We start from the raw sequence: 19,119 nt of genomic DNA on the forward strand, positions 1-19,119 counted from the left end.
TTAGTCACTATAGAGGCCCCCAACCAATCAATTGGTTTGGTATGTCATAGGAGTCACCAAGGAAGATTGAAGAGAGAGAGAAGCTCCAATCTCTTCAATTTTGTAGAGGTTTTTAGAGGATAATAGAAATTAAGCTTATTTTAGAGTAATACCGGCATAGTTTAGTTCACAGATAATAATACAAAGGAATGAGGGTTTATTTATAGGAGAGGGAGGCCACTAACTGAGTCCAACTGAATTCTAGAATTTTCCAGCTTCAGTTTGGCTGAATTTGGACAAGTTTTGGACCAGTTTGGCTCCCTTTTTTATTTGGTTTGATTTAGGAGAGAGGAGAGATAAAAATATCCAATTATTTTTGAGTTTTAAACTCATCTAAGCATGTGAAATAGGCACCTCCTTAAAAGTCTCCCTTTTCCTTACACATGTGTCAAAAATGAATGATTACTCTAAAATATCTCATTTTTTTATTTTTAATACACCATAATTTTTAACTAATAAACCTAGTACTTGGTCAACTCTTCATTTTATGTGGGCATTTATTCATTTTTGGGTATTTTCTTTTGTTCTTTGGATTTATCTTGTCCCAACACTTGGATTAATCTTATTGGTCCATAGGAACCTTAATTGGACCATAATCAAAAAATTTTGAAAATCTGGACCCTTAGGCTAAGGTCTTCTGAATCAATTTTAATTAATTCCAATTGCACCTTGGAAAATCTATTTTGTTTTTTTGTTTCAAGGAAACATTTTTTTGATATTTGAAGAAATCATTTATCCAAAAATATCCCAATTTTGATTTACCACTCTCTAGAATTTCTTTATCTCACTAGGCAAAACAAGGAAAAAATGATATTTCCTTGGAAAATCTATTTTGATTTTTTGTTTCAAGGAAACATTTTTTTGATATTTGAAGAATTTATTTATCCAAAAAATATCTCAATTTTGATTTATCACTCTCTAGAATTTTTTTATCTCACTAGGCAAAACAAGGAAAAATGATATTTTCTTGTATTTAGAATCATAGAATGATTACAAGGGATTGAATTAGAGGCTTATTGGATATTCAGGCTGAGGAGGAATCTTACATTCACCATTGCAGCTTGCAATTTGCACACAACTAAGACAAAATTATTGTTCGGATTCAAATTAAAGGTCATTTCTTTAGCACAATGCTTGAATACATATGAGTGAACTATGTGTTTCGGCTCACTAATGAGTTCAAGAACATTTTTATTCAATTGTTGCCTTGCTTTTCTGACACTATAAGGGCACAGTCAAAGTTACCCTTTTGTTTTACAGCACGGACTTAAAACCTACATCCATTTTTCTACAGATAATTCCATAGGATTCTCTACTTAAACCAATTTTGTCCTCACAAATACCTTGAGCTTTAGTTGTAGTAAATGCATTCTTCACATCTTGCAATCGTGTATGCACGAGATCATCACTAATTGTTCTGAACTTTGAATATGAGAAAGTGTAGACTTCATCATCTTTCTTGAGAAGACTTTTAAGAGTACTCCACTATCTTGTTTAAGGTTTATCAGCTTATCAATCTCGGCATGTATACAGCGTTTGTAGTTTCCACTATTTTTTAACAATGTACTAAGTGGTCTTTGTGCACCCATTTATCTTGTCTTGTGGATTCATTCTATAAAATAGTTATTCAACATTATTAATAATATTTAAAATGTATAAGACAAGATGACCAATGTTAAATTAGAAACTGAACTCAATATTAATTTCATATATATATATATATATATATATATTGCAATGGTATCTATACAAATTGATTGGGTACAAAGCGTGAGAATAATAATACTTTCTACTGCTACGGCTCTTGCTTTAGCTGATTGGTGTCCATAGAAGTTTTGGCTTTTAGATTCCTTGGTTGACCGGGATTCTGACTTCTTGGACTTAGTTCTCTTTGACTTGGCCGCCATACTCATCACAATGAGTCTCCTTGATTTTTATCCACCTTAGATTAGTGTTGTTAGTATAAGATTAGTTTATGATTAGGTAAATGTCTTGTTATTAGAAAGTTGTTTAGGAGAGCTCGATCCATGATTTTCAACACCCTTGAGCCCATAGGGGTGATTTTATAAAATGTAATGCTTACATTAATTCTGTGGTGATGGCATTCAACATCTCTCAAATAAACCTTGTACATCAGCTTAGAGTACAGACGATGGAAAAAGAGTAGAGGGACTTGGATATGCCATTGGATTCAGAGGAAAAATTTATGCAATATGACCTAACGATCAACTTGTGTGATGATGACAACAAAGTTGTCCCTATGAATGCAAAATGAACATTGAGAGATGTGCACACGTCCTTCAAATTTCTATTAGATGCCATAAAAGAATTCCCTCTTCAGAATAATAAAAGATCTTGTTTCTACCTATTTTGGCTTAGAGGGAGAAAATATTCTAGAGAGAAGTTATTCAGATTTTAGATATTTTTGGATGGAAAAATATCTCTTCTTATTAAAATAAAATCCCCTTAAATAGAAGTTCAAAAAGATTTTCAGAAGGTGCATTAGAAATAAATTATAATCTGTTCAAAAGGCCTTATTCTAAAGGTCCACATTTTTAAAAAAAATTTAAATTAAGGTTCTGAGGGGCCAATCAGATTCATCCAAATGTATGGAGGAGATAAATTGAAGAAATAAAGAAAATCCCCCCAAAAATGAGTAAATACTCACATAAGATAAAGAGTGGACTAAGAACCAAAGGAAATACTAAAAAAAATGAATTTTTGACACCTCAAGAGTGGGGATTCCCCCTCATGAAGGAGGTGCCTATTTCACATATGTGGTGGAGTTTTAAATTCTCAAATATTGAGATATTTCATCTCTCCTCTCTCCTAATTCAAGTCTTGTTCCAAAAAGTAAGCTAAACTGACCCAAAAATGGTCAAAAATTGACCAAACTGATCTGAAAAATTCTAGAATCAGTTTGCTTGGCTAGAAGCTCACTTTTTCCTATAAATAGAAGCCTCCCCCTTTGTAGAAGCTTAATAGTATTTTATGCACTGTTACTCCACTCCAACCCAGAGTCAAAAATAGTGAAATTATTGATAATTCATTAGTTTTTGACCTTTCCCTCTTCAAAAGAATTGGTGGCCACTCTTGTTGCAAACAAGAGTAGAACCCTCAAACCACCAAGCCAAAGGAAAGCTCACAGAAATTCAAGTAAGTTAGAAATCCTACTTTTTCTTTATTCCTTTTAATGGTTTACTAATTTTTGTTTTCTTTAAAATGAAAAAAATGATGTTATGCCTTGTTGGAAAGGCTTTCCCCCTCTCTTCATTCTTAAATCCAGCCTTTCTTTATCCTAGATAAGTAATCAAATTGTTAGAATTAAACTTTTCATATTGTTTCTCTTTTAAAAGTGAAATTTGATTAGTTTAGAATGCTTTAAACCATTTGGGATAATTTTAAAGTAACTTGAGGATAGAAAAAATTGAAAAATGGTCAACCATACAAAGGAGGTTATGGCAAAAAAAATTTAAATTTTGTGAAATAAGTTTTATCTTTTATTATTCAAAAAGAGTAATCCCCACCATTTGTGTATTCTAAAAGTGTTATTTTCATTCTAGGCATTAAAAAAATGCATAGTAGAAATATTTTTATTATAAAAGTGTTATTTCCATTAAAATTTAAATTCTATGCATAGAAAAATGCATATTGGTTATGTTTTTATTATAAAAGAGTGATTTTCATTAGATTTAAATTCTATGCATAGAAAGATGCCTATTGGAAATATTTTTTTATTATAAAAGTGTTACTTTCACCAAATTGATTTTTATGCATAAATAGATGCATAAAAGAATTTTTTATTATAAAAGTGTTACTTTCACCAATATTGATTTTTATGCATAAATAGATGCATAAAAGATTTTTTTTTAATTATAAAAGTGTTACTTTCATCAAAATTGATTTTTATGCATAAATAAATGCATAAAAGAAATTTTTTATTATAAAAGTGTTACTTTTATCAAATTTGATTTTTATGCATAAATAGATGCATAAAAGAATTTTTTTTAATTATAAAAGTGTTACTTTCATCAAAACTGATTTTTATGTATAAATAGATGCATAAAAGAATTTTTTTATTATAAAACTGTTACTTTCATCAAAATTGACTTTTATGCATAAATAGATGCATAAAAGAATTTTTTTATTATAAAAGTGTTACTTTCATCAAAATTGATTTTTATGCATAAATAATGCATAAAAGGATTTTCTTTTATATAAAAGTGTTATTTCCATAGAAGTTGGATTTTATGCATAAATAGATGCAAACATAATTTTTATATCAAAATAAGAGTTCTCTTTAATCCTATGTTTAAATCCCATGAATATTGGTAAATGAATAAGTAACTACTCTGTGAGAGATAATTCTACCGTTTCATATTCTCTAGGATAGTAATGAGAAAATTCAGAAAAACTATCGAAGTCAGAATTTTAGATAAATGATTAATTTATTTCTCATAGGAATTCATGATTAGTTTTAAATTTAGTTAAGCAAAATACTCAATGAATGAAATTCAGTAGAGTAGTAATTGAAATATTACCCTTCGAGAAAGATAGTTCAGGAGAACCTTTCTAGACTCAAACCCTGAATCAGACTATGACCAAGACATAACTCCTTCGTGAGTTTCAAAGAAAAGACGATGTGACCAGTTCAGAAAAATTCACTCAAATCACCCACCGAATCTAAAATCAAGTTAAGACCCTTGATTCTGATCTGAGGATTAAGGTTACAGAATTCAAGAAATTCTGTTGTAATTTTAGACCTGTGATCTAGAAGTATTGGGATACGGATTTAAGATATACCCATTGTATTTCAAAAGAAAATCAAAACTGAATACTTGCATAGAAACCCTATTTTCTTAAAGGGCTGTCTTACGCCAGAATGCTAGAGGGAGCATTGGTATATGTGTTTTTCTAAGGGAAGTTCGGTTGCAACAGAAGCTGGCGGCCAGGGAGTGTTCAACGTGGCAAAAACTTGCCCACGTCTTGACCAGCCTGGGTATGGTGAAAAATGGTATGCTTCCGGTACGATGGGCGAGGGCCGATGAAGCGGTCCCTGAGTGAAGTGTTAGGACACCTAAGGAGGATCCTGGAGGGTTCTGACCAGGCGATGCACGGGCTCGCGGTGCTTAAGACACCCATGCGTATGTCGTGGAAGATATATATATGTATGATGATGAGAATATTGTAATCTGTTACTGGATCTCGTTGCTGACCTGCTGGTCTCAACAACGGAGAGTCTAGAGTGATACTGTTTTGTGAGAAACAAGGATTGAATGGAAATTTTGAGTTATGACGTCTGTAACCATTAATTGTTTATCAATGGATTATTTTTAAAAGTTAAAGTTTAAAGAGAAGTGTGTGCGTATCTGTATTCTAAAGCAAAAGTTAAGAAAGGCATTCAATTATGGGTGGGTGAGTACTTGTCTGGTTCTACTAATTCCAGTGGTTGGGCGATGGCTAAAACCCATGGACCGGATGGGGTAGGCTAGAATCAGTAGAGTTTTAATAATAAAATTGATTAATAGGAATACGCTTAGAACTCGAATAGTTAAATAAAAGCCTGAAGACTTCTCTGATGAATAGATCAACGATTGTGTCTGATTCAATTAGGAAAAAAGCGTTGATTCCTTCAAGATAAGTCTGTAATAGTTTTTCTTCTATCTGGTTTAATCAAATGAAGATTAGTTCAATATCTTGACCTCGATAGAAAAATTCGTTAAGAAATTTAAAATGGTGGAATCGTCCCCATTTTTCGGGCATGGAAAATTTTCCCACTTTTGGTTTTCGGAATGACCACCAGCTTAGTCTCGTGCCCAAACATTCGAGGGCGAGGCCCCGAGCGGGAAACCCTACCCCGCGCATGAGGGAGCTGCTTCCGCTCTGCCAGCTACCGGGAATCCGCCGGTGTGCGGAGGGGGCAATGGGATCTCACAGTTGGTACCATAGCGTTGTTGTAAATTTACGTAACAGCAACGTTGTTAAGGTCCCGCCAAAACCTGCACCCTCTAACTTTAAAAGATTCCAAACCCCGGGAAGTACTTCAAACTTTCCTCCCCCAAAGAGGCAGGAAGGCCCAAATCAGAATGAGGATACTAGGAGATTCAGAAGTGAAGGAAGACTCTTCCCACACAGAACACTTTCTCAAGAGCCCCACCTCTTTCAAGGATTCAGAGGGATGAGCTCAGAAGTGAGAACCGGTGTTTTGGATGTCAGGGTTTTGGTCACCAGCTGAAAGACTGCCCGACTCCTGCTATGTCAAGGGGACAGGGAAGTCAAGGACCGAGAGTGCAAAGTCGAGCCCCTTCCTATCAGTCAAATCAGGGACCCCATCTCATCAAAATCAGGGCAATCCTAGGAGAACTCTAGCTCAGCCATCTGCCTCTGTCCAGAGTAGCCTCAGAACTCCTTCCCAGAACTGGGGCAACCAAAGAGAAAGAGTTCCGCCTCAGACTGCAGCAGCCAGAGCAGTCACAATAGCAGAAGTAGTGGAAGAGGAAAGAGGATAGATTTATGCAGCAATTGAAAACCAAGGGCCAAATCGCCAATTCTCCGTCATTCATACTCCAGCTGAGTATCAGGGTAAGCCTTTTAAGCTTTTGATTGATTCAGGCAATACTCATTCTTTCATTTCCCGAGGATGCTTGCGTAAGCTAGTCTTAGAAAAACAAAAATCAGGGAAACCTGTGCAAGTTGAATTGGCCAGTGGGAAGATTCTTTTCACTCACCTTGAGACAGATCATATTCAGTTCAATCTAGATGGGAATTTAACTGACTGTCAGTTCAGAGTTATACCTTTGGGAGTTTTCGACGGGATCCTTGGAATGGATTGGCTCCACAAAAATCAAGCTGACATTCACTGTCATAATGGAACCATTTCCTTCCGTGACCTTCATGAAAATAAAGTTCAAGGAACCGGAATTTCAGGATCCAAAAGTTTGCAGTTAGTAAAGGCTTCTAAGTTACTAAAAGGACTTAGAAAGAAGCAGCTCATTTATGTTGTCGAAATGAATCCAGTAGACACAAAGTTAAAAGCTAAAGAACCTGAATGGTTAAGTGATTATGATGATTTATTCCTAGCAGAATTAATAGAGATGTCTCCAATTCGGGAAGTAGATCATGTGATAGAATTGACCCCTGGAGCTCAGCCCCAGTAGCCCTGCACATGTACAAAATGCCAATTCCTGAAGCCATCAAACTCAAGGAATAGCTTAGATAGCTGTTAGAACAAGGGTTTGTAAGACCCAATGTTTCACCTTGGGGTGCGCCAGTTCTCTTTCAGAAAAAGAAAGATGGAACACTAAGACTTTGTGTGGACTACAGAGGCCTCAATCAGCCTGACAGTTAAGAATAAGTATCCTATCCCCAGAATTGATGAATTTTTGGACAAGCTAAGTGGAGCCTAGATCTTCACAAAGATAGATCTCAAATCAGGGTATTATCAGATCAGGATTAATGAGCAAGATATCTTAAAGACATCCATCAATACTCGGTATGGGCATTATGAATTCACTATCATGCCGTTTGGATTGACAAATGCCCCAGCTACATTCAATACTTGGACGATTTTGTTCTTGTTTTCTTTGATGATATTCTGATTTACTCAAAGAATGTAGCTGACCATGAAACTCATGTCAGAAAAGTTCTTGAGATTCTAAGGAAGCACCAACTCTTTGTTGCAAAAAAAGAGCAAATGCACTTTCTCTACCAACCGTGTTGAATACTTGGGCTTTCTGGTATCCAAAGATGGAATTTCTCCAGATTTCGCTAAAGTCCAAGCAGTCATAGATTGGCCTGAACCAAAAACAGTGAAAAAAGTCAGGGGATTCTTGGGATTGACTGGTTGGTATAGAATTTTTATACCAAAGTATGCTCTCATAGCTTCCCCCCTGACTAATCTTCTCAAGAAGAATACCCCGTTTCAATGGTCTGCAAGGTGCCAGAGTGCTTTTGAGATAAGCTGAAGACCGCCTTGGTAACCAATCCCGTTCTGAAGCTATCGGATTTCGCTCTACCCTTTGAGGTAGTAATAACTGATGCCAGTGGTTTTGCCCTAGGAGGTGCACTCATGCAGGAAGGTCATGCAGTGGCCTATGAATCCCAAAAACTCAGAACGCATGAGAGAAATTATGATGTCCATGACCTGGAACTACTTTCAATCAATATCATTTTCCTCCATTCTCAATTTTAGTGCCTTGCATTCTTCTGTTGAACGAAGAAGTTGAGTTGCTTGGTATTGAGAGTATTGCCTTTCACTATTTGCATAGGTAGCAATTGATTGATAGTATCCTAGCAATCCATTGACTCCATCTCCTATAAAACGTAATAGAGTTGTGGGATTAAAGAAGGGAGGATGGGAAGCGGTTATAGAGTTAATAGGATAGTTTGATCCATCACACCAAAGATCTATGTGCTGCAAACCAAACTCTCTCATGTTTGCCTTATCATTTGATGAGAGCATTGTAGATTGTTTTCTGCGCTTTTGAATGGGCTCATACTCACTATCAAGATCAATGTGGAGATGATATTTTCTATTATTATCTACTTCATTAAGCACTTTAGTAGAATGGTTGCTTACACTGTAGCTCTCCATGGACTACGTGTAAGGGTGAAGAGAGGGTGATAATATCTTGCTTATACTATCAAGGGGTTTATTAGAATTTCAATTCTAAGCACGAAATGCTTCATTAAAGAGTCCTATCTTGGTGTATAAGATTCGAAAATAACTACCTTATGACAAGCTGACAAGAATTATATTAAAATAAGGTTATATTAGGATTCAAATTTATGAAAAGCTTGCAACTATTCATAAATGCAAGAATAGAATAATCGCATCTTAAAATTTAGTTGTTTTATATTTGTACATTTTTTCTAGAGAGAGAAAATAGGAATTCATAAATTTCTTAGAAGGCCCTACAAATGATCTCCAAAATGTTCTAATGACATGAAGAAAAACTAGTGGGCGACTACTCGGAGGAGTCATCACTCTCCGAGTCTTCTTGTCCTCCTTCTTGTCCACCTTGTACCTACACAAAGTGAAGATATATATAAATAAAAATAGAAAGTATTGTAAAGGTCCAAACATGTTTTGTAAATAAAAATAAAAAGTATTACCTGCATTGGTGTTCTCCTTGCTTGATTGTATTGTTCGTCGGAGATGATCCCTTCATTCGTGAAGGTAATCCCATGTATCTCCTCTACTGTGCGGCGACGATGGCAGCCAGTCTCTGCTGGGGTAGGATCTCTACCCACAATGTTACGCTATATCACAAGACAAACATTACAACAATTATAACACAACTCAAATAGAGAGCATACAAAGAAAAGACATGAAGTTGCACTATACATACAAACTCGGCCTCCCATGATGCACGACCTCCAGATCCGAAGTGCGACGATCCATATCGCTGCATTTGTATTCGCCGCGCTTCTCTTTGTTGTTGGTTCACTACTCCTTCTAAGAGCTCCTTCTTGGCTTTCTTCCACTCGCCCTTGAGCAGTAGATGGCTTACCATGTCCATTTGGACCGGCATCTATTTGGGATTTCTCCTCCTTTGTATGTCTCCTTACTAGAGACCTCCTATTCTTCAGTATGTCTTTGATTTTGTGTCATGCCCATCTATTGTTAAACCTTTGGTCGAGGATTAGGATACTTCCTGTGGACAGTTTTAATACAATCATCCACTAGGCTCTCCCTTTGCTGCTTAAAAAGTATAAAGTAGTCTTTATAGTGTGCAAAAACTACTTGGCGCAAGTAGTTTACCACCTCCTTCCCACGAGAGTCATCAACTATGCCACCCACATCTGTGATATGATATATCACTATGATGTGGTGGTGACTGCAAAGAGCTATTTTCACCCCCAAAGAACTACCCTAGGCATCCTCTATCTCCTCTACCTCCACTCTCAGTGCTAGTGCAACATGAGGTGCGACCGCCACTATCTTCATGACTACCCTCCCTACGACAACGGCCGCCACTCTCGAGAGCCATGATAACTGTGAGGTGTCACATCTCCTGAAGGTGGAGGTGTAGGAGATGTTGTAGCACTAACTGAGGCTGATGGATGAGGGGTGAATGTAAAGGGCAGGTGAAGTGCTTGGCAAGGGACTCTATTGGAATGTGGGTGGCGGACCTGATGGTAAAGGGGTGCCTGCTACATAGGCTGCCAACTGCTCAGGAGTGGGAGTATAGCCAAAGATGCCCTCTACCTCCCTAGCAAATCGTCGTTGAGACTCGATGAGAGCCTCAACTTGTGGGTCTATGGGACAAGAGGACGAGGACCCATGCCACATCTATACAAACAAAGAAAATATCCACAACCCATAAGGAATCTTGCAAATCTACCTTCACTGTTGCGTTTGGCCTTAACGATGGAATTTGGCAAAGTGCTACATATGAAAGTTACTCAAAATTTTGAGTAACTTTGTAGCACTTTGCCAAATTCCATTGTTACGGCCTCCATTTAGATTGAGAAAACTCACTACCGTGATTGTTTTTGAGAGCTCTTGGTTGCACTAGCATTCACCTTCGAACAACACCACAACCCTTTCCAAATTGTGTAACCACATGAAAAATCGTTTAACTTGACCCTCAAATTTATCTTTCCAATGTTGGCACCCATCTGGGTGCCTTGGCTTGCATAGCCTTCACCGTCTCATCCTTTACATTTTGTCGAATCTACGTCTTAGGTGCCTCTCTCCTATCCATCATGGCATGCCACAACCCTAAATAAGCATGGTTGGTTGCTCATAACTCATAAGGAATCTTGCAAATCCAACTTTGCCACCATTGCAATTAGCTAGATTTTTTGAGTAACTTTCATATATACAACTTTACTAAATTCCATTGTTAAGGCCTCTATCTAGGGTTGAGAAAACTCACTATCTTGACTTCTGCCTAGTCTTGGCCACATTGGCATTTATCTCTGGACATCACCATAGCCCTTTCCAAGTTGTGTCACCACATGCAAAATCCTTCATCTTGACCCTCAACTTTTCCTTTCCATCGTTCTTACTCATCTGCATGCATTGGCTTACATAGCCAATCACCATCTCATCCGTCACATGTTTGTCAGATTCGATGCACTTCTTGTCTCTTGTCTGTTATGGAATGCCACAACCCTGAATAAACATGGATGGTTGGTCATAATCCATAAGAAATCTTGCAAATCTATCTTGGCCATTGCATTTGGCTCAAAATTTTGAGTAGCTAATTTCATATGTATCACTTTGCTGAATTCCATCATTAAGGCCTCCATTTACGGCGGTTGAGAAAACTCCCTACCCCAATTGCTTTTGGTATCTCCTAGCCACATTGGCGTTCACCTCTAGATAGTACCACAACCCTTGCCAAGTTATGTACCCACATGCTTGCTTTTTAAAATTGCTTTAAAAAATCTTTGATTATTATTTTGAAGATGCTAAATGTTTCTTAAAAATATATAATATTTTGACTTGCACTTGCATTGTAACTTTCTTGGAATTGTATGGATTTTGTAATGGGCTAAAAGTTTGATGCAAAAAAGACACTTGCAATGTGGAAAAAAGCTATGCCATTCATGTGTCTCTTTAGGTTGCTTTACTATCCAAGATACCTAAAAGGAGATCCTTTTTTGCTATGGCATATAAGAAGCTTCACTTTGAAGGGCACATTTTATTATGTAATGGTTTCAATGTTACCTAAAGTAAGATCCGATTTGTTCTCTTTACCCATGCATTGTGGGGCAAGTTACAAGTAGCTTTCTGTGATGAAAGCTAGTGAAAACTACTTTGAAATAAAGAACTCATTTAACAAAGAGAAAATATTTCATGGTGGTTGTGACAAGATTTAATCTACCTAAACATTATAAAAACAAGATTAACTATATATGTGCTTCTAAATGGGCTTCTATGTGACATTAAATGAAGGGGATATTTATTGATTGCACAGAGAGAGAGGGAGAGAGAGAGAGAGAGAGAGAGAGAGAGAGAGAGAGAGAGAGAGAGAGAGAGAGAGAGAGAGAGAGAGATATGGTAAGGAAAATTTTACTTGTATTTAAATTTTTTTGAATAATGCACTACAAATGGCACGAGCTAAGTGGGACAGAAAATTCCGTAAAAAATTCTTTAATGTTGTTTGCGAGAGCCATGTACATTATTTAACATTAAATGAAAACTTGGCATATGGAGAAAGCACGTGAGTTCAATAAAAAGGATTCTTATTTCTTTTGGGTTACATAGATCTTATGGGTTTTCTGATTCAAAAACCATGAAAAAATCGTAGAGAAAAGGCCTTTTGTGATCCCAAAAAAGTGAAACAAAGTTAAAAACATGGCGCGCATTGAAAAATTTTAAGTTGTTTCTTCCAAAAGGCACCAAAATCCATTTAGAGTCTAATTTTTATAATAATTAGTTTGAATATTGGATGTCAATTACAACTTGGAGACCTTAGGCTTAGTTGGCACCAAAGTTCTTGTGGGTGGTCGACAAGGATGAGAATCTATTCAACCCTGCCTTGGGCCTAGCTACAAGAAGGTACCATTAGTTTCTTTTCAATTGGGTGGCATTCTTGTGAAACCGGCATTTAAAAGGTGGGGTTCTTTTGATGAGCTTTTAAACCCACTGTCTGTTGTGTGGTAGTGGAATGCTGGTGAGAGTCTATGTGGTACGCAACACCTGTCAATTATGCTCTTTTAGCAAGGCTTCATCTTCCGCTGATCAGCAGAGAACACTTGCAAGTCATTGCAGACCAGGCAGCTATCGCACCTAAACTAGCACGACAATGGGTGATTCCCCTCCAGTTATGCAAGTCGCGGCTGGTGATAACTCTATCTCCCCACCCATGACCAGTCTCATGAATGTCCAAGCTGCCCATGGGCCGCAGCAATGGGTACACTGCACTCTTTTGCAATGTGCACGTGAACGTGGCCATGACCAGCACGTGCATGCAGATATAGGGAGCTAGAGCTCTTCTTCAAGGTGCCGGTTGCCCAGTGGAAGGCCAATCCGGAGGCATACGATCCTTTCGCTTTCTCATTTGGCCCTTACCACGCCAAGTTCGACCCGCAAGCGGACAGGTTTAAGATGCAGGCAGTCCAGGTTGGTGTTTTGCTTAATGCAGAACCACCAGCTGAATGTCTCCGCCTCATGGATTAATTATACTGTTTTGAGATTCAATATGGACTGGTGCAGGCGCTATTGGTGGAGGAGGAGGGAGCTTTCCAGAGCCTGGTTTCGAAGATCGAGCGGCATGACTCCGACGTGAGAGCGTTGTACGCTGAGATGGAAGACGAAATGGCGAATATGGATAGCCAGGCCTGCCTTCTTGCCCTGGACTCCGTGGCCATTGTAGCGGCAGCTGTGGATTCGTGGGGAGCATTTCATATACGGCAGCTGCATACCATGGATGCCAATATGCTCTTGGAGAACCAGGTCCCTCTGTTCGCGCTCCGGCATGCGATGGATATCGCCTGAGACAGAGCAGCCTGGTCGAGGGGTTCGGGGCCCTTCTGAAATGGTATTGCAACACACTGATTCCGCCCGATCTCCGAGATCAACGCGAATATCCTCCTCACGATTACTACTGGAATAAGTCCCTCCTCGCTTACGTTTACGATGCTCTGATACTAGCTAATGATAACTGCTCGAGCTTACCCGCCGCAGATTTGAGTCAGCTGCCCACCTCGTCGCACCTCAACAGATGCGGCCTCCGGTTCCGTGCCTCTCATACCTACTTCACAGGCATCAGTTTCGATGAGAGCAACCTCGTGCTCACCTTACCTCTACTCGAGGTGGGCGACCAGACGCTGCGCTTCCTAGTCAACCTGCTTGCCTATGAAACCACGTCCAGATACCCCTCCAGCTGTGCACTGGTCTCCTACTTGTATTTCATGGATCATCTGAGTGAGGGCGAGGAGGATGTTCGCCTTCTTGTCGAAGCCGGCGTAATCAGAAATTTGTTGGGGAGCCATGAAGAACTGGCTTCCAAGTGGAACAAGCTGTGCGTCTCGGTCCCTGTCCAGTGCACGCTTGCAGATCGTGAGGTCATAGAAAAGGTCATCAACGTAAGCAGAGTCAAGTGGCGCAGGTGGAAGGCGACTCTCAAAGAGACCATCTCCCTTCTCACACAATGCATAAAGCCATAATCCATAATCTACAACACACACTATGTGTTGTGTCCACACACTGCTAACCCTAGCTAATGTCCACACACTATGACCAGCTGGACGTGGTCATTTATGTCTCACACATGTTACTACCTAGCATGCCAGCACATAGTGCAACTGGCACAAACTGACATCGAGCTTGAATCTCAACAGCCCCTCTCAAGCTCATGATGTACTGCCATAGATGAAGATGTAGATGAGCTTGGGCTATCAAAGCTCTCAACACTCCCCCTCATGCTCATCCCACGTACTCCCAACATAGTACGGAAGTACTCAAACTTCTCCCTACTAAGTGGCTTTGTAAAGATGTCGGCCACCTGCTCTTCAGTCTTCACATTTTGCAAATCCACTGTACCATCCAACACTTTCTCTCTGACAAAATGATAGTGGACCTCTATGTGTTTGGTCCGTGCATGAAAAACTGGATTCTTGGCCAACTGCATGCTGCTCATGTTGTCACAATGAATGACAACGTTGCCATCAATAGGCTCACCCAAAATCAGCCAAGAGACTCTTTAACCATACTCCTTCACATGTAGCAATGGCTGCACCCCTATATTCAGCCTCTGTGTGTACTAGATAAAGCAACAGTAGGTTGCTTCTTGCTACTCCAACTCACCACTGCACTTCCAAATGTAAAGGCATAACCACTAGTAGACCTCCTGTCATACAAGCTACCTGCCCAATCTGCGTCTGTGTAGCCATGTACATCCAAGCCTTTACCATGCTCATAATAAAGAAGACCATAATGTGCAGTGGTCTTTACATATCGCATAGTGCATCTCACTGCATCCAACTGAGGTTTTCTGGGGCTCTGCATAAATTGGCTTACTAGCCCCACAGCATAACTGAGATCTGAGCGTGTGATAGTCATGTAAATAAGACTGCCAACCATCTTTCTATACATAGATGGATCATCCAACTCTTCACCAAAATCAGCCCGCAGCTTTACATTCTGCTCTAAAGGTGTACTCATTGGCTTACACCCTGTCATCCCATATTTTTCCAACATATCCAATGCATATTGGCGTTGCACTAACCATGTACCTGCATGGTCTTTGATCACTTCAATCCCAAGAAAATATCTCAATTCACCCAAGTCTTTCATATCAAACTGCCCACTCAATGCCTTCTTGACATGCATAACATCTCTGTAGCATGATCTCCTGTGACAATCAAGTCATCCACATAGATGACAAGTAAGATAACCCCATGATCTGTTTTCTTCACATAGAGTGAAGAATCTGCTGAAGAAACCTGAAATTCAAGGAAGATAAGATATCGGCTTATCTTATTACTCAAGCACGAGGTGCTTGCTTCAAACCATATAATGCTTTCTTTAATCTGCATACATGAGTGGGATACTTCGGGTGTACATATCCTTCTGGCTGTGCCATATAAACTTCCTCTTGTAGATCACCATTTAGAAATGCATTTTTCACATCCATTGATGCATTTCCCAACCATTTGCTGCAGCCATAGCAATGACTGCTCTCACTATTCCCATCTTTGCAACTAGACTAAATGTTTCATCATAGTCCAAGCCTTGGATTTGTGCATAACCCTTAGCTACCAATCGCACTTTATGGCGCTCAATGGAACCATCTGACTTGCATTTCACCTTGTAAACCCATTTGCAACCAATGACATTTTTTCCTTGTGGTAAGGCAACTAAACCCATTTTCACCAATGACATTTTTTCCTTCTGTGGTAAGGCAACTAAATCCCATGTTTCATTATGAACCAATGCGTCCATCTCAACATCCATTGCCTTCTCCCATACATGCTTCCCAAAGACTTCTGTATAGCATGTAGGTTCCACATGCTTCACCAAAGAGGTCATATATGTGTAATGCATAGCAAAGTCATGATATTTCAACCTATCGACTAGATACCTGACCCTTTGGGATCTCCGCAATGCATGCGGATCACTCTGAACACCTGTCACTCTAGCATGTAGGGGCACATATCTATCCTGCCTTGCACCTCGTGTGCGTAAAACTAGTATTCCAAGTTCCTCATCCAAACTTTCTGAACTTGACGACTCATAACCTGTAATGCCAATTCCTTCAACCTTCTTTTTTCCTTTATCCACAGCACTACTCCCAATGCTCACACTCTCATGTCACTGGCAAGTTCACATGCACATCAGCATCAACGGAATCAATGACACCCTCATCCTTTGCTTTGTACTACCAACTAGCAAGTTCATCAAACACCACATCTCGTGAGATAACCACTTGCCTAGTTTGTGGATTGTAACATTTATATGCCTTGCAATCCTGTGCATATCCAACAAACACACTTTTTTGCCTTAGGATCCAACTTCCTCCTTCTCTTGTCAGGCACATGTACATAAGCTATGCAACCAAACACTTTGAGGTGTTCAATGTCTGGCCTAAAACCAGTAAGCTGCATCTCTGGCGTACTTCCATGTATGGCTGTTGTGGGTGTCTTATTAAGTATATACACCGCTGTGGCACACGCTTCTGCCCAACAATAGTCTGGCATGCTCTTTTCATTGAGCATTGCCCTGGCCACATCACAAATGACTCTATTCTTCCTCTCAGCAGCATAACACCATTTTGCTGAGGTGTGTACCTACAAGTTAACTGCTGCCTTCTTATGCCATGCTTTCTCAAGAAATTCTCAAAGGAATGTGAGGTGTATTCACCACCTCCATCTGTCCTCAAACATTTTATCCAAGATCCATTCCTTCTCTACAAAAGCTTTGAAGTCCATAAATTTTTCCAACACTTCACTTTTCTCTCTGAGAAAGTAAATCCAAGTCATTCTGCTGAAATCATCAATGAATGTCACATAATACAAGCTGCCTTTAATGGATGGGTTTTGTGCAGGACCCCATACATCGCTATGAACTATCTCAAGTGGCCTGCTACTCATGTTGCCTTCTTTAGGAAACGGCAACCTTGCCTACTTTCCAAACTGGCAAGCATCACAAACATGCATATTCCCATCATACTTGAATCTAGGCATCCCACTAACAATGCCTCTTGTCTACATGTTCTTTAACTTTTGTATGTTCACATGTCCAATCCTTTTATGCCACATGTCAATGTCTTGTACCATATTTCGGCTTTTAGAGAACATGGCTGATTTCAACTCAGGAATCCTAGCATCCAACTTAAATAACCTGCCTTCTTTCTTGACTTTGGCACAATGACTCTACATCCATTTTTGAAATCCTCAAAACGAGGCAACCATGCTCATTGAAACAAACCTATAAACCCTAATCGACCATTTGACCAACTGAGGCCAAACTTTTTGTAATAGAAGGCACATACAAGACATCTGCCCATAGACTTTGTTTCACCACTTCCAACATGTGTGATAGCATGTTAGGTATCATCTCCTATTTCCACATAGCCTTTCACATCCATAGGCTTCATATGCTCAAACCATTCGCCATGACAGTCATATGGTTTGATGCTCTAGAGTCCATATATACCAAGTGTCATCACTTTCACCATTTGTCATCATAGATCCCACAACATGTTTCATGGCAAACAAGTGATTTGCGCTGCCATCATTACTGCTTGATGCATAATTTCCACCACTTGCATAATTTCCACCATGTTGTGCATGATGTCCACCATGTTGTGCTCTACCCCCTCTCAAATTATTTTGTTTGCGGCGGAAATAATCACTTGCCATATATGACCAAATTTCCCACAGTAATGGCATTCCACATTTTGCATCGATGTTTGTTGGCCTTGCCAACATCCTCTACCACGAGGATTACCTCTGCCTCTCTGAGGTGTATATCCACGACCACTCTAGCACTATATGTAGGTTGAAAATTCTGTTGTGGTGGTGACCTATCCTACCATCCACGACCATTACCACGACCACGTGATGCAAATCTCCCCCTACCTCTAAATCCCCTTTGTGAATAGAAAGCCTAATTCCTGCCATTATCATCATGGCTAGTAGATGCATCATGAAAAGAGTCACTGAGTTTGATTTCCTCAACAAGCAAGAGTGAAACCAACTCATCAAAATCTGGTAAACCTGTACTCCGAACCAAGATAGATGTATCAAAAGACTTATACTCCTTGCCAAGACCACACAACAAGGTAATGTCTACCAAATCATTATCAGGCATGGGGGCATTGATTATTGCCAATGCATCTGCATACTTCTTTATCTCTTGTACATAATCATGGATGCTCCTTCCTTTCCGTTTCACATTATGAATCTGTTGTCTCAAACAACTGAGACTTGCGAGCACTAGTGTCTGTATCAAACAGCTTTACCAATGTATCCCATGCATCCTTGGGATTCTCAGCATCATGTATATGTATGAGTATAGCATCCGAGATCCATATAGACAAGTAATGCAAAACTTTGTATGCTCTTTCTGACCATTGCTTATGAGCTACAACCTGTTGCTATGTAGGTTGTCGAGGTAGTTCCGGCTCTAGCTCCGCACCTGTAACAAGGTCCCAAAAACCTTTTCCCTTCAGGAAGCTTTTAATCCTATCCTTCCATGCCTGGAAGTTCTTCCTATCCAACTTTTCACCCACAATCTGTACTAGGTTGTCTGACATATTTGCTCAATGCAAATGCACCTTCTACACACATCCAAATCTGTAAATGAGCCTTCCTCAGCTCAACCACACTCTAGTAAGTGTTCCAGATACTCCAAAGTACTCAACAACCTTCACTTTTGATGTAGAAAATCAAATTGATTGCATCCAAAATGAACTGGCATACGCAGTCCAAGGTACCCTGTTTTAGCGCACTTTCCAAGGCTTCAAATTGCAATATAGTGGTTCAATCAAGTGTGAATCTCCTTCTCTATTTTGAGAAAAACTTGTAAAACCAGAAAAGACCAGTAGTAAAATTGCTCTAATTCCTTTGATTCTTGTCCAAATTGAGAGACCAGGCATTCATTAGCTTAGCATTGATGTC

At 39.3% G+C, this 19,119-nt stretch overlaps 1 protein-coding gene across 1 annotated transcript in view; it reads left to right on the top strand.

Annotated features, from left to right (window-relative positions):
* LOC147628619 (uncharacterized) overlaps positions 1-19,119 on the top strand; it is a 144,451-nt gene that overhangs the window by 104,818 nt on the left and 20,514 nt on the right. The window contains exons 2-4 of the mRNA XM_086813075.1: positions 12,970-13,117; positions 13,211-13,450; positions 13,498-14,105. Coding sequence (XP_086669201.1) covers positions 12,970-13,117; positions 13,211-13,450; positions 13,498-14,105 — 996 coding nt within the window. The remainder of the gene's footprint in view (positions 1-12,969; positions 13,118-13,210; positions 13,451-13,497; positions 14,106-19,119) is intronic.

This window comes from Cibotium barometz, chromosome 19, assembly GCF_041138505.1.
Source record: "Cibotium barometz isolate CiBa-2024 chromosome 19, ASM4113850v1, whole genome shotgun sequence".
In the NCBI taxonomy this organism is placed as follows: Eukaryota; Viridiplantae; Streptophyta; class Polypodiopsida; order Cyatheales; family Cibotiaceae; genus Cibotium; species Cibotium barometz.